We start from the raw sequence: 24,282 nt of genomic DNA, 5'->3' as shown, positions 1-24,282 counted from the left end.
GGTAGCAGGTCCCACATGGCACCAGTGTGTTTGTGGGGACATGTCTGGTCCTTTGATACCATCTCCCATGGCATACTCCTGGAAGAGCTCGCAGCCCATGATTTAGACAGGTGCACTCTTCACTGGGCTAAGAACTGGCTGGAGAGGTGGGCTCAGAGAGTGGTGGTAAATGGTGCTGCATCCAGCTGGGATCCAGTCACTAGTGGTGTCCCCAAGGATACCATATGGCCCAGTTCAATTCAATATACTTATTGATGATCTGGGTGAGGGGTTGATGGTACCATTAGCAAATTAGCAGACAACACCAAGTTGGGTGAGAGTGCTGATCTGCTGGAGGGCAGGAAGGCTATCTGGGCAGGCTGGATTGGTGAGACAAGTGGCATGAGGTTCAACAAGACCAAGTGCCAGGTCCTGCACTTGGGTCATGACAACCCCATGCAGCCCTACAAGCTGTGGCAGAGCGGCTGGAAAGCAGCTCAGCAGAAAGGTTCCTGGGGTGCTGGTCAACAGCTGCTGAACATGAGCCCAGGTGACCAGGGAGGCCAATGGCATCCTGACTTGTATCCAGAATAGTGTGGCCAGCAGGATCAGGGCAGTGATTGTCCCCCCGTACTTGACACTGATAAGGCCACTCCTTGAATGTTGTGTCCAGTCCTGGGCCTTTCTATTCAGGAAAGGCTTTGAGGTGCTGGAGTGTGTCCAGAGAAAGGAAATGGAGCTGGTGAAGAGGCTGGAGCACAACTCATCTGAGGAGTGGCCGAAGGAGCTGGGGTCTAGCCTGGAGAAAAGGAGGCCTTGGGAGGACCTTCTCACTCTCAACAACAGCCTGAAAGGAGGGTGTAGCCAGATGATGGTCCATTTCTTTCCCAGGCAGCCAGTAACAGGACAAGAGGACACAGACTTAAGGGAGATTTAGGTTGGACATCAGGGAGAAGCTCGTCAGAGAGAGTGATTATCTATTGGAATGGACTGCTCCAGGGAGGCGGTGGAGTCACCGTCCCTGGAGGCGTTTAAGGAACTTAAACATTTAGTGCTATGATCTAGTTGACCTGGTGGTGTTCAGTCACAGGTGAGACTCGATGATTTCACAGGTCTCCTCCAACCTAATCGATTCTGTGACTCTGTGGTGCTGCGGGGGCGAGGGGGGCGCAGCTGCCTGATGGGAGTAAGTTAGACGTAACCCTAACTCTAGTTGGAGCAGTGAAAAGAGCCTTGGGCTGAGTAAGTCGCCAAACAAAAACTTATGGAAAGAGCTATTTAGTGGCAGTTTTCTTCTCCGTTTGGCAGGTCAATTGTAGCTGCACAGTTCCTGGAGCTCTGGGCTTTGAGGTTTTCGGAACCCTAACCCTAGGCATAACCCTAACCCAAGGTGAGGCAGTGAAAAGATGCTTGTGCTGTGTGCCGATTCCTGTAAGTCTGAGAGAGTTTCAGCCTGTCAGTGGCTGATCTGTTCCCAAGGGAGAGTCTCGAGAGCAGCTCTCGATCAAGGACTATTATTGTAAATACTCTAATTTTTCTCAAAACAGTTCTGTGCAGCTGTGGTTAGTGTGTTTTCTTTTGTCCCACCAATGGGACAGAGAGGTGGTGATCCCTTTACCTATCATGTTAAACCTGTGGCGTAATACCCTATAAAAAGCTGAAAAGTTCGGATAATAAAGCTTTTTTGACCATCTCCTTCGCGTGTTGCATGGAATCCACACTTCTACTTCGTGTCCAACTGTGACATCTGGCGCTCACCGTGGTATTGCAGCAACTGGCTAGAAGATAAGGGAGTAATTCATGGATGTGATAGAAGCCGCCAGCTCCAGAATGTCTTCACGAGCCATCTCAGACGCCGGTTCCGACCCAGGAGACTGGTCTGACCCAGAAGACATTCTCCTGGACCATGACACACGGGAAACCGCAGCGGGAGTGGTCCAGGTCGGTTCAGACGGGAGCCTTTCCCCTGCCCTATCCTTTAGTGATCCGAGTGTGGGGGTAGGTCCCCTTTATCTCGAGTCCCCAGGGGCGTCTGACAACGGGGAGGGGGACGGGGGAGATTCGGACCGCGGCCCCTCCCTCCCTGCCCGGCGGGGATCGCCCTACCCGGGGTTCGGGAAGCCACGGGAAGAGGGGGAACAAAACGTTCCTGTGGCGTTCCCCGCGGTGGGAACACAGCCCACCACTGGAAGCGCCAACGGAGTGGTTCAAACCCCTTCCCGTGCCGTGCACGAACTCTGGGGTTTGCGTGCTGCTCCTTTTTCCGCACTCGGACCCCGCGGGCGGTGGGGTCCCATCCGCGCCGCGGAGTCCCGCGGGGACCGGCCCCTCTGCCTATGCTCAGGCCACGACCGGCGCCCTGGGACCGCGGATGGACTTCACGGACGCAGTGGCCCCGCGGCGCGGGCAGGGGGCCGATCCCCGCGGCTCTGCGCCACGGGCCGGCGGCAACGCGGGGCCTGCCGCCGCCGGGGGACGGCCGCAGGGGCTGATGGGAAAAGCGCCGCTCGCCACGGCGCGGCTGAGACCGCGGCTGGCGCCGGCCCGGCGCAGTGGGCGCCGCTGCGGAACCCCGCGGCAGGGAGGCGGGGGGCAAGCGGTGCGAACCTTACTGCGGAGGGCACCAGCGGAGCAAACTGCGGGCGGAGCGATGCCGCCCCTCAGACCGGCGCGGCCTCGGCAGGGCCGGCAAAAGCTGGCGCCGCCTAGGGAGGCGGTGCCGCCACTTCTGACAGCCCGGCCGGGGCTGTCCCGGCACGGGGAGCCGGAAGGGGCAGAGGCAGCCCTCAGGCGGCGCCGCCCTTTCCCCCGGCGATGAGCCCCGCTGCCGGCTCGGCATCGGAGCCGGCAGAGAACGCCCACCTGGCTGCTGCTGCTGCCGGGCAGGGGCAAACGAGTCTCCTTTGTTTACCATAGGGACTCGCAGCGACTCTGGATTGTCAGGGCGAGTGTCTGCTCGAAGTGCAGGGCACAGAGACGGCCCTCACTTGAGTATACACTGGACTTTATCCCCGTGTCAGGTTACGGTACGGCTTCGGGATCCCAGGAAATTTTGGGACGAAGTAAAGGAAGAAGCAATGGAGATGGGGGACTGGGAGCTAATGGAAAGATTTAGAGGCATTGGACACAGTTTCCTTGATTTTTCAGATTCTGCCAGGAATGGACAGTATGGTGCAGGAGAGACGAGCGCCAGCTAGGGGCCTGTCTCTGCTCCTGTGATGTCTAAGGGGCAGGATCACAGAGATGCTGTGACCTCGCAGGGAGATGTTCAGGCTTTTCCTGTAATAAAAGTAAATCCTGGAACAGGCCTGCCTAACACACACCGTGCCCTGACCACAAAAATGGTGATGGGTATTGGGGACAAGGTTGCACAGCATGGACCGGGGTCTCAGGAAGTAATGCACATGATTTGCGGTCTTAATTCTTAGCCACTGGTACCATATGATATTAGTCACCTTGCTGAGGTGTTGTTTCAGCCTATTCAATCTGAGATTTTTGAGGACAATTGGAGTCAGTTGACCACAAAAGTAGCTGGACAAAATAGTCAATTGCCTCAACAGGACCCTAGATTTGGGGTTGGACTTGACCTTTTGACAGGGATTGGAAATTTCTCTAACCCTGCTTTCCAAGTCACATTCCATCTGCTGATGTTAGAGCAATGCCAGAAGACTGATTTTGCAGTTCTGATGACAACAATAGAGCTTTCTGCTCCAAAGCAAAAGTTTGCTACTATCGTCCAGGGACCAAGGGAGCCATACATGCAGTTTATTGAGAAACTCTCTGCCTCTTTAGAGAAGCAAGTGGACAAACCAGAATTGAGGCACATACTGCTCACACAGTTGGCAAGAAGCAATATCAATGATGACTGTAAGAGAGTAATACAGGCCCTCCCAGGTGACCCATCTGTGGCACAGATGGCTCAGGCTTGTGCAAACATAGGCACCCCAGATTGCAGGATGGCTGCCTTGGCTACTGCCTTACCAGCATCCTCAAAAGGGCCAAAAGGTAAGCAGCAGAAGCAGGAAACAGCACAAGCCACCGAAAAGCAAGGGAAACAGAAGCAGAAAGGGAAAGCTCCTTCATTTCTGTGTGCTCAGTGTGGAAAGCCAAACCAATTTGCAGAGGCTTGCACGGTGAAATATGATGCCAAGGACCAGCCTTTGCCAGATCAGGGACACACAAAGTTGAGCATGAAGGGGAAACGTGCTCAGAAATAAGCATTTCCCCAGGTCCTGAAGCTGATGCGGGCTTACTCAGCCAGCTTGTGGCCAGCAGCTCTGGCTCAGCTGGACTTGATGTCTGCACAGCAGCAACAGTAGTCCTGAACTCTTGTACAGTGCATAGAGTTCATTTGGATGCCTGTGGACCCTTGGGGGAGGGTAAAAGTGCTCTCCTAATGGGAAGGTCAGGTGCCATACTCCAAGGTATCATTGTGCATCTGGGGCTTATTGATGCTGATTATTCGGGACAAATTTCTGCTATGGTTTCCACGCCCACCCCTTCCCTCACCATTCCCAAGAAAACATGCATTGCTCAGCTTGTGCCTTTCAAGTCCTCAGTTTCTAGGGCTGTGAGCCAGTGTCGAGGGGAAGGTTGCTTTGGATCAACTGGACCACCTCAAGTGCACTGGTCTGAAGTCCTGACTGACAAAAGGCCAGAGATGTGATGTACCCTGTGCCTCCCAGGTGCTACCCTGACAGAAATCCACCTGCAAGGTCTAATCGACACAGGTGCTGACATCACCATCCTGGTCTTCTCTGCGTGGTTCCCGCAGTGGCCTCTGAAGCCGGTGGAGTCACCTGTGGCAGGGTTGGGTGGAACGGCCAAACGCTTCATTAGCCAGCAGCCAGTGCAGATCACAAACTCAGAGGGACAATTGCCTATGGTTTGGGTTTATGTTACCATGGCTATTGCTAACCTCTGGGGCTGGGATGTACTGGCAGTTTGGGAGGTTTGGATCGGGACAGATTTTTAGTGGGGACCACTGCGACGAAGGGCGCACTGTGCCCCACGCCTCCCTTACAGGGGTGTGGGGACAAACGCATCTGGGAAAACCAGTGGTCCCTCCAAAAAGAAAATGTAGTTGCCCTTCCAGATTTGGTTCAAGAGAAAGGTACAAACTATGCCAATCTGCCAAGTTCCATAGCAGAAGGTAATGGTAGGGCTGAAAAGTGGGCTAACCCTGCATGGGTATCACCTCAGCCTGATGTGCTAGCACAGGCCAGAGCATTGCATGGATTCTTTCATCAAAACGCACATACATTGCAAAAGCGGTTTCAGTTGACTCCAGCTGAGGCTAGTGACATTGTCAATTCCTCTGATGACTGTCATGCACTTGATTTGCCTTTACCAGTGGGCGTAAACCCTAGAGGTCTCAAGGCCTTGGAAATTTGGCAAATGGATGTTACCCAAATTGCCAAATTCAGAAGGGTCAAGTATGTGCTTGTGTCTATTGACATTTTCTCCTCTGCAATGTGGGCTTCTGCTCACACTGGAGAAAAAACATGCAGTGCCATCACCCACTGGAGGCAAGCTTTTGCCGTGCTAGGGATACCTTCTACTGTGAAAACCGGTAATGGCCCGGCATACACATCACAGAAGGTGTGGCAGCTTATTCAGATGTGGGGTGTTTCACACAAATTCGGCATTCCACATTCTCCAACTGGCCAAGCCATTGCTGAATGTACTCATGGTACTCTGAAGCAGGTTCTTCAGAAAGAAAAATGGGGAATGCAGGGTGAAACCCCTCAAAGTTGATTGGCAAAAGCTTTGTACACGATAAATCACCTTACGGTGCTGCAGAATTCAAATAACCCAGTCATCTTGAACCATCACCTTTCTTTACAGGCTTCAGGCAGACACATCAGCCCCAAGCAAAAGTTCGGGTGCAAAATTTAACCACCAAGCAGTGGGAGGGCCCGTTTGAACTTATGGCTTCAGGTCGTGAGTATGCATGTGTATCCACAGATATTGGGGTGCACTGGGTACCTACAAAGTGTGTCCGACCTGACCTGCGATCACAAAGGCGGAACCGAGCTAACAGGCAAACCACAGGCCATGACCAGGAGGAAGGTCATCAAGTGGAGGAACTTTCGAGTGATGACACAGAAGATGTGAGTGATTACTCGGATGGTCCCACTACAAGCAGGCGTTAAACATCTTGCTCGATTTTTCTTTTTTTTTTTTTTTTTTTATAAAAAGAAAGAGTGTGATGTGGACCTGATTTTTCTGAGCCTGAGAGAGTTAGAGCCTGTCAGTGGCTGATCTGTTCCCAAGTGAAAGTCTCTTGAGAGCAGTTCTCACTCAAGGACTATTACAGTAAATACTCTTTTTTCTCAAAACAGTTCTGTACAGGTATGTTTTCTCTTGTCCCACCAATGGGACAGAGAAGTGGTGTTCCCTTTACCTATCATGTTAAACCTGTAGCGTAATACCCTATAAAAAGCTGAAAAGTTCAGATAATAAAGCTTTTTCTGACCATCTCCTTCGGGTGTTGCATGGAATCCACACTTCGTGTCCAACAGCGACAGTGCTGAGTCAGTTGCCACGCAAAAAGATATGGACGAGCTATTTAGTGGCAGTTTTCTTTTCAGTTTGGCAGGTCTATTGTAGCTGCACAGTCCCTGGAGCTCTGGGCTTTGTGGTTTTCTGAACCCCAAACCTTGGTGTAACCCTAACCCTGGGCGCTCGGACACGAACCTCCAGCTCCCCTCAGCTACTTCCGTGAGCGCTCGCGAGTTTCCGGCCGCCTCGGCCGCGCGCACGGCGGAGGCGGGGGGAGCGGGCGGGGGGAGCGCGCGCCCCCCCTCCCCTCCCTGCAGCCCCGCTCGGTGCTTCCCGCGCGGGCCGCCCCGGGGCGGAAGCGCCGCTCGCGCCTTCCCGCGGCCCGTTCGGCTCTTTCCGCCTCCCCCTCCGGGGCGCTTCGTTCGTTTCCGCGGCCGCTCGGCTCTTTCCGCTGCGGCCGGCGGCGCGCTCGGCCGTTCCCGCCGCCTGGCGGGCGCTCGGCGCTTTCCGTGACCGCTCGGCGGTTTCCGTGCGGGGCCGGGCGCGCTCGGCGCTTGCTCCCTGGCTGGCGCTCCTCAGTCGGCCGCTGCCTGCCTGTCGCCGGGCTGGGAGCGCCTGTGTGTGTGAGTGACGCGGCGGAGGTGTAGTTTGACGCGGTGTGTTACGTGGGGGAGAGAATAAAACTGCGGCGAGATCCCAGGCGCGAACGAAAGCAGTGACGGAGCAGCCTGGTAACCGGTAAGAGGAGGACGGCGCCCAGCAAACAGGGGCGGGGGGGAGGGAAGGAAATGGAGCCCGGCGGGGACCAGGGGAGCCGCCGGGCGGCAGGACACGGGGGCCCGGCCGCGCACCGCCCGCGGGAGGGGCGCCCGCCTTAAAGATGGAGCCGAGCCCTGCAACATCCCCGCCGCCGCCGCGCCGCGAACAAAGGATAATGGCGGATGGGAGCCGGCCCGGCGGCGGCCGCCACAGCCGGGCGGCGGCGGCTCTGTCGGCAGCCAGCGGCGGCGCTCAGCGCGGCGGGGAAGGGGCACCGCGCCCCCCGGCCCCCGGAGGGAGGCGGCGGAGGACGACGACGAGGGGGAGCGGCGGCGGCGGGGGGCGGCCGCGCTCCCGCCCGCGCCCCCTCCCCGCCCCGCCGTGTGCGCTCCGGCTCTCGCTCCCCCGCTGCCGCCCCCCGGCCCCGCCGGGCTCCGGGGACCCTCCCGCGGGGCCGCCGCGGCCCCCCGCGCCCGCCGGAGTTCCGCTTCCCCGGCGCCCCGAGCGCGCTGTACGGATAAACAAACAGACTCCCGCCGTGATGGACACGAGTGCGTGGGGCGCTGCCCGGCTCTGTAACGAGAAGCTTTTAATAAAATCTGTGCTCGGAAGCCGGGGCAGCGCTTGGTCTGGTGGTTCGCTGTTACTCCGTCTCCGGGAGGCCGCGCCGGGCAGCGGTGCCGGTCACCCAACACCGCGCTCCGGGCGGGACCCGCGGGCAGAGCCCGAGCCCGGCGCGCAGGTCACGTAACAGGGATACTGTTCCCTCTTGCCGCGCTGCTTCTCCCCTGCTAGTATTTTTAACCCAAAGTGAACTTGAGCCAGACTGCGGCTGGTAAATCTCGGTTTGGGATTTGCTTTTGCCAGTTTTCCACAGACTTGGGTGCTGCACAACGAACGGGATTTGACCTCTATCCCAGCTTTTATAACAAATGTCAGCTCAAATGCCTTTTTCCGCCTTACACCAGCCTTGCCTTGCTGCAGCTGGGGGGCTTTTTTTTCCTCTTTTCTTGCCTAGAATAGAAGGCAGTGTTTTGACTTTGTTCTACTTTCAAATCCTGGATATCTGCAATTTTGTGTTGCAGTAGTAAGCAAAAACAACGTGGCAGACTTCAAAAACTTTTTAAACAAAGATTGTTACACCTCTTAAATGAGTACAAAGATAAAAAGTTTTAAATCATGGTCATATGATTTTTGTTCATGAAACACTTTAAATTTTTGTGTCTTCCTCCTAAATATTGGAATGCCTGCTCACAATCTGCTTCTAGAATAACACCTGTCTTTTTTTTTTTTTTTTCCCCTGGGGTTAGAAATGTGTTTCCTATTTCTTAAATAAAAGACCAGAGACTTCTTAGAAATATCATGTATCTGTGTTTAGTCCCTTTGTGACCATCACTAAACACTATTTTAGAATATAGGAATGATGAGACTACTTGCATCCTTTCTTCCTTGTATCAACAAATGTGGATTTATACAGTAAAATACGAAGCCACTGAAATAGGTTTTGTTCAAAATGTATATTTGTGATTCACATGTATACTTCCTTGTATGTGACTTTGTTTTCTTTCACTTCCACCATGTCTTTTGAAATGAAGGCCAAAGATGCTCTACATCACTTCACTCTGTAATACCAACATGAGAAGAGGGTTTCTAAACTTTTAATTGATTAATAGACATCCAGTAAGAAATGTAGCTGCTGATAGTGATTAAAGAGAGTGTAATTGTTGGTGTATTTCATTCATTCTTCGTTTGATGGAATACGCACTACATTTTAAATACAAAAATGGGACAGAAGATCCTTGCTGGTTGTTTTCTGTAGTTTTAGAAAAAAGCATTTTATTTTATTCTCTTTCATAATAGAGTGGAAGACTCTCAGATCCATATTTCCAAACACAGATCTCTGCATTTCCTCACAAGCTTTGTCCCCTCACAGGTCAGAGAGAAAAGGGAACAGAGAGATGGTTGTGTATTTGCTAAGCATCACTTACAGCAGACCTAAAATGAAATTGTTTGATGTACTAAAGAAGAGTGTAATAATTTTTAATGCTTTCATTTAATTGAGAGAACACCAGTATTCAGATTTGTACCCTAAATTTGGTGTTTGGGTCTGCACTGAATGGTCTGCATATAATCAATTTTTTTCTCATATGTTTGGTGACAGGTGTGTCTACTAATCTGGGTAAAAAAAAAATAAAGAACCAGTCAAACATAAAAAAATCCAACACAAAAAACACCCCAAGGGTCTGGAAGGGGGAGAGGGGGTTGCTGATACAGAAGATTCAAACACATCTCATGTCAAGTCATCAATCTGGCTTTTTCTTGGAAACCTGCACCAGCACAGCTATTGCTATACAAAATCTGTAGATCTTACTCTGCAGAGTAGCTGTTCTGCTGCAGTAAGAGGCAGCCTTTTACTGCCTAAGTGCAGCTACAGCTCTGTAGGTGCGTATTTTGATAGAAGACAAGGCCCCAACTCGGAATTTCTGTTGGCACCATTTTGAAACAAATGGGATATTCACACTTCACCTCTATTTTTGGATCTCTGGAAGCAAGTGGAGATCAGTTACTCATGCCACACTTCTCAAGGCTTTGGTGCAGAGAGAAGGCCGTGTTAGCTTTCTGCCACTAATTTAACTAAAGTTAGTTTCATGGGACGTGACAGCAATCCTCATCTACAGATCTACCCAATTCAGTTTGAGCTCCCTGGTACCTTACTTGCATACAGCTGAAGTTCATGACAAGGCAGTGATTTTTTATATTTTTTTTTATTTTTTTTTAACTGAATCAGAAATTGTGTTGCCTCATCTGTAGTCTGTGAGATCATATTTTGTAGTGATTAGGAAAACATGAGCAGCCTGCCATTAATGACCTATGTACATCCCCCAGCATGAAAGCATTGATACCTATTTTGTTCTTCAAAGCTTTTTGATCACTTTATTGTACTGCAATTAAAAAGGTGAGTGAGAATGAATACAACACCTTCCAGCTTTCCAAATTTCTAAAACAGCCTTTTCAGCTGCGCAGGAGGTGAAAATGTGCCTGGCTCTAGTTGGCCTTTCAGGTAAAAAAAGCACTCAAAAACAGCCAAGGGTTCTCTGCTGCTGTTTTTGTCTGGCAGTGCTGGATTTATAGTATTATGTGTCAAGTGGAAAAAAAGAAAACTCGGTGTTGGAAGAGCCACTTTAAGATGAGAGGATAAAGAATTTTGAGGAAGCGTGTTCCTGTTTGGATACATGTATATGGTTTACCTAAAATATGGACATACACACAAGTTTAGAGAAGCACTGACACTTGTTAGTACTTGCAGTGATTTTTGAGTAGAGTGCAGAGAGGTACAGGATATTATCCTTAGAGAATAAGCATTCCTGTTTTTGTCCTGAGATTTGTTAAAAAGAGTTGATACTTTGTGGGAAAAAAAAAAAATACCATTAGGTGAAAGATGGAAAAGTAGTTCTGAAGGTAAGAGAGTCCTGCCAATTGCTGTTCTGGATTTTATTACTTTTCAGATGTTCTCTGATGGGAGACTTCCCTGGCTACTTGAGACACAGTTGCAGGAAGCCTTGCAGTGAACTGTTTTGAAGCTACCTTAGTGCAGGAAACTGAAATAAAAATCTCTATCTTTGATGCTTTCACACTTTTTGGAGGGGATAAAGTTAAAGTGATTTGTAAAAATCTCTGATCTTCTAAGTGTACAGTGATGTACAGCCTGTTTAGTCAATGAAGAAATCAGGAAAACTCCTTTGCCATGCATATTGCAGAACTAAAGCTGGGTTGTATTTTCTTCTTTAGGCAGAAGCTTTTTCAGATAGATTTCTAAACTTACAAAAGAGCACATAGCCTAAGAAATCCAGGAATTCTTTAAGCTTATCTACTGGCTGATGAGCTGGAACCATAGCTCCTCATAGCATTTTTGGGTAGTAATACTGGCCAAAGCATCTCCCATGTCTTTTCCATTGCACTTGCGCAAATGCTTGGGCTACTGTGTGGGGAAATTTTTAAATTATTGCTGTATTTATAACTAAGCTGGATGGCATAGATCCTGCTGGAGTTTTCTTCTTGCCATAGAGCTGGATCATTCAGCTAAGTCTGAGTTCTTACATGTGGTAACCATGAGCAAATGAACGTAAGCAACAACTGTTCCCAAACTTCAATATCATGTATTAAACTGATTTGCTGTGCTGCTTATTTACTTGTCTTAAACACCTTTTGTGTATGTTTTTTTAGCAAATTCTCTGTGCACATCCTTTACTTCCTTTTTTTTTATTCTTCACATTGCAAATTTGTCTGTGGCTGTTCACTGCAGCTCTTTGCTGCAATATTTTAACCATCTCTTCCAAAACGGCAACCTCCTGTGACATTTTGGGTCCAATATTACGTGCACCTTTTTTATAGGTGCTACCCTAAATGTCTCATTCTCTATGCTGTTCCAGTATCAATTGGATTTTACTTTTCCTTGTACCTTTCCTGGGGCTTGAATGTCAAAACATCTTCTCATCTGTAAAATCTCTCTCATTATCTTTTATACACCATTAAATAATGGATGGGAAGCATTATTTTCTTGCCTGTTTTTTCTGATGACACATCATCTGGCTGTGTCTGGCCTCAAAATCCACTGGTGCCTGTCCATTGCTCCAAGTAGCATGCAATATGAGCAGGATTTGTACATTTACACCTTTCTGGATTGTAGTGAGCTTTCTTTCTCTTGAAAAAAAAAAAAACCCCAAACCCTAGGCCATTACTGTAGGTGTGGGACCCCTTCCCTCTTTGTGAAACTCATCCAGATTTTCTTATTGTGCTGATAGGAAAAATCTGGGAGACAAAAAGGGAGGGAATGTGTGAAGAAGGGTACTGTGTAGCCAACAGAAGTAATCTGTTGCTGTGGTTTTGTCTGAGCTGATACAACTGTCTGGCTCTCAGGTGACAGACCTCTTGCCCTCTCCCTCCTGGTGCTGGACCATCCCTTTACATTGTCCGTAGTGTTGACTATATATAAAATGTAATAAGCCATTTCAAATCACTAACCCAGGACAGAACTGTCCTTTTTAGTAGATCATTTTCTCCCGCATGAGTGAGCTGAATTGCCTGGTGATTGAGATGCTGTTAGCACAAGCACCAGTGCAGATTTGCAATGACAGTAGGGGAGGGAAGGAGGGGGTCACAGCTTTCTCCCTTCAGCAGCAGAGAACTGTGTCAGCAGACCCATCTTGGGGAATGGCAGCATATCCATGACTTAGAGTGAAAGAAGGAAGAGTTAGACTCTGTCCATAGCAATCAGAGCCACATGAGTTTGTCTTTGCAGCTAGGAAAACTAAGAATGCAGTAAGTCAAAAAATAAACAATAGCAACAACAAACCAAACTAGGGAAATTTCCTTGTTTTAAAAGCCTGGTGACACCTGTGTGACTGAGCTAACTGTTCCTTATCAGAGGCAGAGTTCAGTCTTCTCAAGAGGTTAGGTCAGTGTACCTCTTAGGTACCTTTCATTATGGAGAGCCCAGTCAACAGGGTGGAATTATATACAAGATATTTTTAATGAAGCCCTAGTTGAAATATGAAGCTCCAGAAGGGGTCCAGCAATTACGTGCACATCCTGTCAGTTGGCCCAAGGCACCTGGGCAGTGAGCTGGCTGTAGTGTCTCACTGTAGTGTCACTGTTGCTACAAACTGATAAGTGCCTTGGCCTGACTTCCGGATTGTAAAATAATTAATGGTGGCTGAAACTACTGGCCTGGAAGTTGTAGTGTAAAGTTAATGTGGCATGTGTAACCAGCACACATTACACTGGACTGGGGAGAGGAAAAAGTGTGTTACCTGCTGCAGATAGCTGCTTTGTTAGTAATGTGGCTGTTTGAAAATTACATCTCTACCCAGTCCTCAGAAAGCTAATGCTGATTATATAAAAAAATACTCATCCTGTTTCCAGCCTCCCACTCTTAACCAGAGTCATCACAACAGCAATCAAATTACAGAATAGAGGTGTTTTTTTCAGTATCTTTGTTGGCTTGCCACAGTCTTGTGACACCTGTACTCATGATTTGATCTACTTTGCTTTCATTGACAGGCCTGGCTGCAGCAGGGTAGACTCTGCTCCACCTTCCCTGTTCCTGCTCCTGTTCCTGTGCCAGTAGCACCAGTACGACTGCCTGTGAACTGGATCAGAGAACTGCTCCAGGCTAGAAATTAGTTGTGTTTCCTTGTCTGTAGTGCAAATTGGTTGCCCAGTTCCATTTACTAGATACCTTCACAGACAAGTGTAAAGGTGTAAGAAAGAAAAAATTTAGAAGAAACCAGAGCCTGAGCTGGCAGTGCTGCCAGCAGAAATGCTTGCAAGATTGTAGTTGCAGAAAGCAAAATGGAGATTTTCTTTAAGTGTGCAACACATTGATGTAAAACATGGATTCTGTTTCTTTCTCTTGCCCTTTCTGGTACATCACCTTGTGAGCTCCCATTGCTTACTCCAGTCATTGCAGACCTTCAGCATTACCAGCAAATCACACCCCACGTGATTTGTTCCATGGGGACAGCCATGTTGCTCACAGGTAATGGAGGTCTTAAACTGCAGTTATTTTGAGAAACATTACTCTTTCTTTGGAGATGGTGCTTTTGTGGAGTAGATCTGCCTGGTAGACATATATGTGATATTCTTTAAAAGGCCCTCCTGCACTTCCGAGGCAAATTTAAAAAGTACATGAAAAATAAACTAGAATCCACTTGGTTTATAATGTTAATCAGAATTATTTTGCTATAAAGTTTCATCACTATTGCATTTCAGTTGGTTTATAGAGAGAGGCTGGGTTTAATTTTGGTGCATTAAGCAACATAGTCTGATGATGCTTCAAAACTATTGCTAATTGACCAAGCAACAATGTTTTCAATAAAACTAGTAAAGCCAGAGCAATTTTAGGATTTAAAAATATTTCCAAGTCTAAGCTGTGGTTTAAGACCTAGATCTTTTGGTTTTAGTGTTGCAATTAATTTTGTGAAAAGGATGCACTCAGAAATTGACAAGGGCAAGGTTTGTAAGGAAGTGCTGTTTTTCTTGGGCATACTTGGGCATACTCTACTCTAGCACTCCAGCCTCAGAAAGAATTCAAAGGTTTTCACTTCCTGGAAGGAAAGCAAAACATGTTTTACACTGCCTGTTAAAAATTAAACAAAGCTATTAAATCGTAAGAGGGGAAAAAAAACCCCGAAACTATGTTGCTTTTGAGAATACAGGTTATTTCTATTTTTTTTTCAGAGATCTGACTTGATATTTGGTAATTGTCAGCTTTGTATGAATAACTCGGTCTTACTTTCAGGTGACCATTTCTAAAGATACTTAATAATAAAATAGTGAAAGTATTGGTCTGAAACATCCATTTTGTTGTGTTTTCTTTCTGAACTCATTAGAAGTGTTCCAGTTTTTTTAAAATAAGACTTTCCAATATTTACCAAGTTATATAACTTCATGCTTTTATACTATGGGTTGAACTCTAAAAATACCACATATTTTCCAAGTATCAATCAGAATGATTACTGTTTGTTTAAATACTTCATGTCTGTCAAGCTTGCAGCATAAATATCTGAAGTAACATTTTTTATGAGTTGATGCTTTGGCCACTGACATTCAGAAGTAGATTAGAAACATTAGCCATGGAACTGTCCCTTCTCACCAAGAGACAAAACCTCAGCAGACACAAATTCTACCTAAAATTCTCAAGTAGAGCATAACTGTGCAGCTTATGAATACCTGAAACTCACTTGCCCTAAGTTCCTCAACTGATTTGATATTATCTGAAACAGAAGAATGGTGTGAAAGCAAGTGCAGTATGTGTCACTTTGGGATTCCAGTATCTGACCCTTTTCAGTGTGCAGTATTTTGCTGAGGTGACCTACATTATTTAAACCTCAGCACTACTACTACTACTACTACTGCTACTATTATTATTATTATTATTATTATTATTATTATTATTATTATTACAGATGGATTATAAAATTCAGGTCTCTAATTTAACATTTGAAACCATACGAAGAACTCTACTGACAGTTGCTCTCCTTCATTACAGGGTGGAAAAGGAAATGTTTACTTTATTAATAGGAAAGTCTCCTGAGTGCCTGGGACTTCCCAGAAGATTTGGTGTTTCAGAATGTAAATTTACATTCATATTGCTTTAGAATGTCATATTTAATCAGTGTGATCTCTAAGAGCCTTTGGTCCAGTCTTACAGTATCTATTCTGATAAATTACATGTGTCTATTAATATTTTCACACTGTAACAGAGACTCTGAAAACATTTCTTTGGAATAAAGAGATTTCAGGTAATAATAAACATGTTTATGTGGTTCTCTGGCTTTATCACATTATTCCATTAAATCATACCTGGTATTCATTTAAATTAATACTATTAAGGAAACACCTGTATGGAGGTGACTTATATTAACCACTGGTGTAGGCCTGTGTAATGCTCTGGTTTTTATTTGTGTCTTTTTGTAAGTTGTTCATGACCTGCTCAGAGCACCAAAAGAGAGCTGGGTGATCTGTATAGTTTCAAAGTAGCTTTAGCTTTGCTCGCATAAGTGTTTGTCACAGACCTAGTGACCGAGCTTGTGGATTTCCCTAGCACATCTATAGAGCACAGCCTGTGCAGGAGGCAGTCCTATATTAAATACCCTTGTCCTAACAACATCTTAGTTCTCTACTTTAGGAGAGTGACTCTGCTGAGCAGGCAGCCATCACTCCTGTAGTTGATTGCTGGAAACAAGTTTCAGTAGTTCCTTCACCTCAGAGATAACCCTTTATTTAATAAAAATATGTAGAGACTCTCCCTACATACTTGCAGGCTGCCCCAGGCTTGGAATTGCAACAGTTCTTCCAGCTGATGCCTCAGATCTGGAATGTTTAAAGGTTGCTTGGCAAATGGACAGAGATCCTTACAGCAAGTCAAAAGGTTGTCAAAAATATGTCATGCAGCATTTAGGTGGTTCTTATTCTGCCAGAATGTATGGTGAGGCAGTAAAAGACTATAAAATATAGAAATGCATATGGAGGAGAACAAAGATAATATTAATCTGAATGACTGGCAGGTCAGGTGGAAATCTCAAGTTCTGACAGCTCTCCCCAGTGGAAAAAGGGAGCACGTGCACCTTCTTTTAGATGGATCTTAGCCTTCCTAACTTGGCATCATTTTCTGCTCTGAGATACTTCTGTAATTATTGTAGTGACAGTCCTCTTTTTTCCCTGTTAGTGGGAAAGGAGATGGTCTCTGACCACTTGCAGAATTAGCACTTCTTTCTGTCACTCTGGGCTGCCTTAGCTCTTCTTCTGGAACACCTTCACATGCCAGTGTTTGCTGTGCAAGGAAGTGGCTCAAAATGTTCTGCTGGTGACCAGTACAGCAGGGTAAATTGTTTATTTGTCATATCTAGATATCTGGGTGGTAGGAGAGAACAGTGTCTGCATTGCTCACTGTGCCAGCCAGGTACAACCTGCCTCCTTAGAGGGATTGTAGAGCTGCTCCAGTGTGGCGCTGAGCCTGAGCTGTCAGCCCGTGCTAAGAGCGGGGTGTACTAGCTCGGGCACAGGGCCTCTTTAGCAGAAGCGGTGTTACTTTATTGTACCCATCTGTACCCCTGTTGCCTGGGGCCAGGCTGCATTAATAAAGGCTCTTAGATGGGTGCTGTTTCCATCCAGCAAGCTTTCACCATGGGCTCAGCAGAACTACCTCACTTGTCATAGCATGGATGTCATCATGTCATCCTTTTTAAATAAAAGCTGCCATCAGACCGGTGTGCGGTCACAGTTCAGCGCTGGAGTGAGAAGGGCAAATAGGAGGAGTGGCTGGCTTCAGGTAGCTGCCCTCATTTGGGCTGAGGTCACCTTCAGATCCCATGGAATTGTGGATCCCTCACTTCTCCACCCACAGCTGTTAAAGTCAAAGGTGAAATCAGAATTTGATTAGGGCCAGAAACTAAAGTTTGTCGCAAGTGGCTGTGCTGATTATTCATTTGCTGAGCCTGTACCATTTGCAAAGAGCTTGTTCCTGGAGTTGTGGTGTATTCAGCCAGAGCATTAGCTCCCCAACAGCATGATAAAAAAATCACTTGGTGCCTGTATTTTATATTGCATTAAAGATGTCTGCCAGTGATACCGTTCAGATACAATGTTGTGATGGATTTTATTAAGTAACCAGCAGCTAAGTGTGATGAGGTGAGCCACAGTACTTTCAGCAGTCACTGGGAGAAAAGAAGAGTGTATTTTGGCAATTTCATGCGGTTTCATTTTTGAGAAAGGAAAGCTTTTACAATTGGTAGGAATTACAAGAAATCTTCATAGATTGAAAATTTGGTGAGTTTTATGTCCTAAAAATAAAGCCAGAGAACAGATGGTAAGCTGTAATAAAGTGCAGTCAGTTTGTAACTGAAATGCATAAATATTATATTGGCAATGAATGTGTTAAGAATGACAAAATGGGCAGAGTTCTCAGAAGTCTCCATGAATACATCAAATATTTTGGCCAGGACATTCTTAAAAATGTCTTGCTTCTCTAAAATTCAGTTTGCAGCTATCTTCCAGTGGGTTTTGGATTTTTTTACTGCACTAATAAGGGTGTTTATAGTTATCACAATTCTGTTCTACATGTTGAGGATCACAGACTTAGAGCATGTGAATTAGTCTTTTAATACCCTAAGTGCCTTTAATAGGAGCACAGAGCATTTATAAATAGAGCATATTTATGGATTATGTTTTCAATAATAATAATAGTTACCTAATGACTTTGCAACCTTCCTGGGATTTGTTTTGACATTTTGCTTTGTCTAAGTGAAGTCTGGCAGTATTTTGGGGGCATTTCTGAATGGGAAGGGGATAAGACAGTGGAGAGTCATTTGTTTGCTTTTCACTGTTAATGCCTTAGGAAATGCTTGCTCTGGTGTCTCCCCTTGGGTGCTTCTACTGGGCTCTGCTCATGTATTCACATAAGACCTATCCCATATATTATCTTATCTTAGATAAGATTAATAAAAAGGGATGGGAGTTATATTTATTTATTTATAATTCATATTGAACAAAAAAGGCAGTATGGGTTAAACTTGAATTAAATTATGTATGTGTACCAAATACTTGCTGGATGCTTTTGTATTTATTCATGTAATGTATGATACAAGAAACTAATTGCAGTTAATAGCTGACAGAGCCTTTTTTCCTTTTAAAAAGCTTGAAGGTAGAAACACCAGATTCTAGTACAATGCCAGAAGTATAGAGTCAAATCAGGAGGATACAGCAGTGAAGAGAGTTCAAGCAGCTTTCTCTCATACACCTTACCTGATTCACCATCTGCCTGGTAAATGTCAGCTTTCTTGAGTTATGCAAACAGGGAGCAAAATCTAGAGGAGATTGCTAGTTTGGGTGCTCACCACTGTAGCTCTGAGATTACATTTTTGGTCTTCTGCCCTTGTTTTAAAATCTTCCACTGCATTTTCTCATTTTCTTTAGTGAAATGGAGATTGAGGATACAACACAAATAATTTCCAATACTTTTACCATTTTCATATAGCTAAATCTGGTGTGAGAAATTTTCACTGACTCTAGAAGTGTAACAAAAGTTTTGTTGAAAAAGTTGTGAGCCAGGAAAGTTTGTTAATTTTAATTAAGAGTCCTGGTTACATTTCTTCTGTGTCCTTTATGAAAATACTACCTTGTTCACATCTCTTGCAGTGGCTGTTACAGGCTGTATTAAGTCAGCAGAGAGTTTTTAGACACTGCTCTGAGTGTCACATTGATGAAGACAGAGGGTGGGACTACAGATATTATATTCCGTTGATAGAATGACTCTGCTTTGTGCAAGATATTTTGACAGTGAGATTAAATTTTTCATGTGTATTCAAGATGAAACACTTTAACTTCAGTGACAAGAGGAACTTTTCCAGCTTTTTATTCTTCACTTTGCCTGGCAGATTGATTTATTGCAGATTATTTGCAGAACACTATCAGAAGACTCTTCTTCATTTTTGGCATTTTTAGTGGCGTTGATTGTTGCCGCCATTCTTTTATTTCCACTTCTACTTGGTTTGCCCAGCCTTTGGGCTTCCCTGACCCAGAAGCTGGTGTGATCATCAAATGGCTTTGTGGAGAACCCATTCTGTGAAGTGATAAAAGATAGATTTCAGATTAAGCAGCAAACATACGTTGTGTTCACAGTATGACGCACAGACTGGTCACCCAAGAGAGAAGAGACAGGGAGCAAATACTCAGGAGCAGTGACAGTGCCAGCTTGGGATGACAAAAGAAGATGTGGTATAAATTGCAATTCTTGTGCCAACCCACTATAGTCATTAGTGACAAAGTGAGATAATTACGGGCCTGTCTTGTCCTGTTAAGTATTTATTACTGGTTGTTTGAAGTCCCATGTGTTAGCTGTAAATAAAATTATTTTTCTCTGAACATTTTCAGTCTGGGAGTCACTGAATGGAGTTCATAAAGTGGCTGTTGAGCTGTGGCTGAAAGGGCTGCAAGGTGACAGTGGAAATGTTTACAGATTGCAGGTCAGCATTCCCAGAAACGTGAAAACAATTGTGTACCAGAGTGGTGTTTGATGATCCTCTCAGTCCTTTCATGGTGGATTGGTGGCTTTATAAAGCCACATGCATTAAATATGGAATAAGTCAATTTCCTGAACTTTGGATACCGGAGATGTGCTTGCTTCCTGAACAATTGTACTAGTACACCTGCTGTGAATACAGGGCTTTAGAACAGGCATTGCCTCAATTTCCCTTCCCTCAACTGCTCTGGTCCTTCACTGCCATGAGCAGCTGGGTGGCTGCATATTGCCCTGGATCAGGAGCCTCATGTGGCAATAGAGTGATCTCTGAAGGTGCTGGGTGAGCAGGTGACTGGGTGTCGTGCAAGTCAGGCTCAGAATGGGTGTGAGTCTGTTGAGTCTCTGTTCTGCACTGTTTCTGGAGACAGTTTATTTCCTTCAAAATCTGTGTGTATACTTCAATAAAATAAATTCAGAAGTCAGAGGAAGATTCCTCACGGCGTGTCACCTGGTGAAGCTGTGCTTGCTGGGGAGCAGGTGTGAAAGTACTTCTGAGGCATAAAGTGAACCGTGTTTCCTGGAGGTGCAGCAATGTCCTATGGGCAGTAACTGTCAGTGTAAGCTTGAACTTCTGCCAGTGAATTGCTACCACAAAGCTAATAAAGAGAGAAGACAAAGGCTTGTGAGGAGAGGTGCCATGTTTTACTGTGCCAGCTGTCCAGCTGAAAAGCCGAGAAAGCTTTGGGGTATTAAGGACTTTTGCATATGAAAGTGGATAGGAAGTTTTATCTGGCTCTAGCAGCCACAGTGTGGTACTTTGGTCCTTGGATTTCATGGTGCTTGGGAATGGATCTCCACCTTTCTTTTGTCCAGTCTGCCTTGGAAGACAAAAAGCAGCCTGTCTGCACAGTAGGAAAGCTCCGTGGCTTGTATGAGCAAGGCGAGACCAAGGAGCAGAGCCTAATCTTTAGGAGATGTGCTAAAATTCATGGGGCTAAATCAGACTAGAGATGGAAAAATATGTAGGGAAGCAAAATAGAGTAGACAGACCACAGATGTACTAAGGGGAGGATAGTAAAGAGTGAAGAAGATGAGAGCTGTTGGAAAACAATTCTGTTTTATCTTGACTCTAGGGAGGTGGGAGGGGTGGTAACTAACAGCCTGTGCTCTGAATACACAGTACTGATGCTCACTTAATTAACAGGGATTATAGGAGTTAGCATTACCTGTAGCACTTTGTTCAGCACCCTGGCTTCAAGATAGTAAAGATGAGTAGGTACCTCAAAAGACTACTGGAACCTGCAAAAATTACATGGGATATAATCTTCCCCCCCTCATAAAAACATTTTGAATTTTTAGAAATCAGTTTAAATCCCAACTCATTAGGTTTTCATCTTCCTTTTTGTTCAGCACTTTTTTTGGTATGACAAAACTACTAATTCAACATATTCTTGGATATTCCTTTTACCCCAGAGCATGTCTAACCCATATTTAAGTCCTAATAAATTTTGTATCATCAGTAGCATCCATTTATGCAGTACACGAAGTATCAATGTTCGTAACTTTTTAATAGATTTTTTTATTTTTCATTTTTATACTTTTAAAATTTGACATCTTTAAGCTTTTCTGGTTTTGTAATCATACAGTCTATATTTCTAGTTTACTTACCCTGTTAATAATTTATTTTCTAGGTTTTGAATATTTTTTCTCCTTTCTTGGATAAATAATAAAAATCTGTCTAGTCTCTTCATAAAACAGGTTTTCACTCCTCCAAGTACTTGCTTTTTCTGAATGCCCAAATTTCACAGAACCCATTTTTAATATGGGTTCCCAGCCTCTGCACTGCAATCCAGCTGATATATAGGGTCCAGCTACACAAATACAGTAGTTAAAGATTACCCTGTTTCTTATTATTGTTGCAGTCTAACTTTCTAGCTTTTCTTGTCATAAATGTCAGAAATCTGAGGTGATCTCTCTGCAGTAGTCCTTATCTAAGTGCCCCTTCCAGGCTAATGCAAGTAAGGAGACAGGTTTATTTGCATTTTTCTGCACTGTTTGTAGTTAAGTTGCATTCTGCAACTATTTGGTTTTTTAGTTGCATCTGTCTTCTGTGGCCGTGGTGTAAGTTCATCTGGGACAGTTAGTTATCCTCTGCTGAACTCCTTTCTCCCAGTCTTGATTTAGCTAAAATAAATACCAATCTTTGAGCTGAATGTTTCTCTCTTTGACTCTTCACTTCCAGAGTTTGAGATCATTAGTAAGTAAGTTATTAATAGAAAACATTAGCAAATATAATACTGCTGCCACTTTTGGACTAATGAAGAAAGCTGTGTGCTACAAAAGTCATGAGTTAAACCGTCTCTAACCAGGTAGTCCCATCAGCTTTCTGGTGTTCAAAGTTCATACCCAGGATGTTTTAGGCAAGCAGTCCTTAGTTTTCCAACTCTGGTTCTTAATAGCTGCTGTTTTCAGTTAATTTCATATAGAATACTTGGTTCAATACTGCAGTTACTAATCTTTTCTTTAAGTATGTGCATGTGGGTGTCCTCTCCTGACAAGTTGGAAAGTAGCCTGGAAGCAAGGAAAAATGGGAAGTGTGCTCCCTTGGCTCCCATATGCTGTCCATGCTCTGGAGACTTATTCCCCACTAGGACACTTTTCAGATCCCTGTCTTCAGGTGTGAAGTCCTGGTGTGGTGCCTGCCGGGGAAATCAGTGCCAGGTAGCAGGGTGGGCCGCTGTGAACAGGGCAGGAGAAATAAAAGGAGGTGGTGGAACCCACAAGAACAGAAAGATGCTGGCATACTCATCAGCAAAGCTTGTCTAGACTAGGGGTATGAAAGCTTAGAAAGGAGATGTATAGATTTGCATTCATTTATATGCGTTGGGAGGTTAAGGTTTCAAACCAAATGTATTTTCATCTGTTACACTGTAAATTGCAATAATAGGAATTGACAACCTTAATTTCAGCCATCATGGCCTTACCCATACACACAACTTAGTAATTGTTTATGTTCTGTGTACATGGTCCTGTGCATTTTGTCAATCTTGATCATACCCAAATGTTAGTAGTGACCAGTGTTTCTGGAATATGATGCCTTGAGGCTCAAAAATCTGATTTCTCTTTTTTCTCACAAATTACTGTAAAGGGTAAAGCAAAGCTGTTAGAATTCAAATACTGTGATGTATAAGTGCAAGCTAAATTGAACCAGAGTCCTTAGAACCTGTAAATAACATGAAACTGAGAGCTTGTCAAAAAACTGCAGGTTGTTGGAAACTCACTTAAACTGCACGTGTCAAGATATAAATCTTGCAGGCAGCTTCCTGCATTGCTTGGTTCTTACATTATGAAATAAGGAAGATCCTTTTGGGTGTTTGCAATTCATGTTAGGAATTTGATTTCTGAAATATTGATGTTGTAGAAGAGGGAGTATCTCAAACAGTTAATCCTTTTGCTGATTACATATGCAAAAGATGATGTAACTGTGGAAGCTTGTAAAGACATAGGGCCTTTGCTGAATAGTGTATGAGAGGATTGGAAATTGTTCCTAGGAAAACATTGCATTTATCAGCAGGAATTTGGCAACACATTTACCTTTGTGAACATTGCTAAATACCTGATACTTGCACATTTCATCCATTTCTAATCCCAGTTGACTCCATACTGGAGACAGGACTTCTATCAGCAAACAGAAGCATTATTAGTTTTGCAATATACTTAGATTTATAGCTGGGAAGTTGAGTTTTAAAGTTCATTGGTGAGACTTGGCTGGGAGATGTTGCTGTAAAGTAAAGGATCTGCTTCTGAAATGGTTCCGATGAGGTAGTCTTTTGGCTGGAGTCACCATGATACATGCATAGAATTGGGAAAAAGTTGTTGATTTGCTTACCTTGGACAAATAGTGAAATGGTAATGGAAATGGTAAAAATCAAAGAGAAACCTATGGTAATCTGATTTGTCATTTTCAAATTACAGAATATTCAAAAAATGGGCATGTAGCATGGAGAACTAAGCATTAAAACATTACTTGTGTGTTAAAGTTGAGATAGAAAAACACTTAAACTGTTGTAAATAAGTCTTCAAAAGCTGTTTGGTAACATATATTGCAAATACTAGTAGTGCATGGGTTTTTTGTGTGCTTTTTGAAATACGAAACACAACATGGGAAAGATTTGGTTTGTAGCACAGAAATCTTGGCTAGAGAGGGGCATAACAAAATCCCACTGCTTGGAATAATTTAATGTGCTTTAAAAAAAAGTATACTTTCTTTTATTGTTAATTTTCAATAAAAATCAGATTTCATTCTTTTCCTTCTTTACTAATGCTAGAACCAAATATTTGATACTTTACATTTCAGTGTTGACACACAAACTCATTTGAATGGTTACTTTCAATAGGAAGTGTAGAAATTTTGATTTATATACACTGACTTGCTTTCTTTTGATGTATGATGCAGTTACTACTGTGAAAAGCTGTTTTATCTTTTTTGATTATCAATCATTTACTGTAAGACATTTCAT

The 24,282-nt window shown here is 44.7% G+C and overlaps 2 protein-coding genes across 6 annotated transcripts in view; both read left to right on the top strand.

Moving 5' to 3' along the window:
- Positions 1–1,575: 1,575 nt before the first annotated feature.
- Positions 1,576–24,282, top strand: part of CREB1 (cAMP responsive element binding protein 1) — a 48,202-nt gene continuing 25,495 nt past the window's right edge. For 2 of the 5 annotated variants that reach the window (XR_015289147.1, XM_086897315.1), the window contains exon 1: positions 6,799–7,221. The gene's annotated coding sequence lies outside the window, so the exon portion shown is untranslated. Of the gene's footprint in view, positions 1,921–6,796; positions 7,222–24,282 lie in introns of those variants that run through there. The other 3 variants (XM_023930854.2, XM_086897314.1, XM_086897316.1) reach the window with 3 other exon arrangements.
- On the top strand, positions 2,494–6,461 carry LOC147652215 (uncharacterized). Its single transcript, XM_086897317.1, has 2 exons — positions 2,494–3,984; positions 5,827–6,461. Exons 1-2 carry the CDS (start codon positions 3,627–3,629, stop codon positions 6,132–6,134), a joined length of 666 nt encoding a protein of 221 aa, XP_086753443.1. The 5' UTR covers positions 2,494–3,626; the 3' UTR covers positions 6,135–6,461.

Source organism: Cyanistes caeruleus, chromosome 7 (assembly GCF_971803275.1).
Source record: "Cyanistes caeruleus chromosome 7, bCyaCae1.hap1.1, whole genome shotgun sequence".
NCBI classification, from domain to species: domain Eukaryota; kingdom Metazoa; phylum Chordata; class Aves; order Passeriformes; family Paridae; genus Cyanistes; species Cyanistes caeruleus.
The sequence above is the reverse complement of the archived record's forward strand: the minus strand, read 5'-3'. Positions and strand labels throughout refer to the sequence as shown.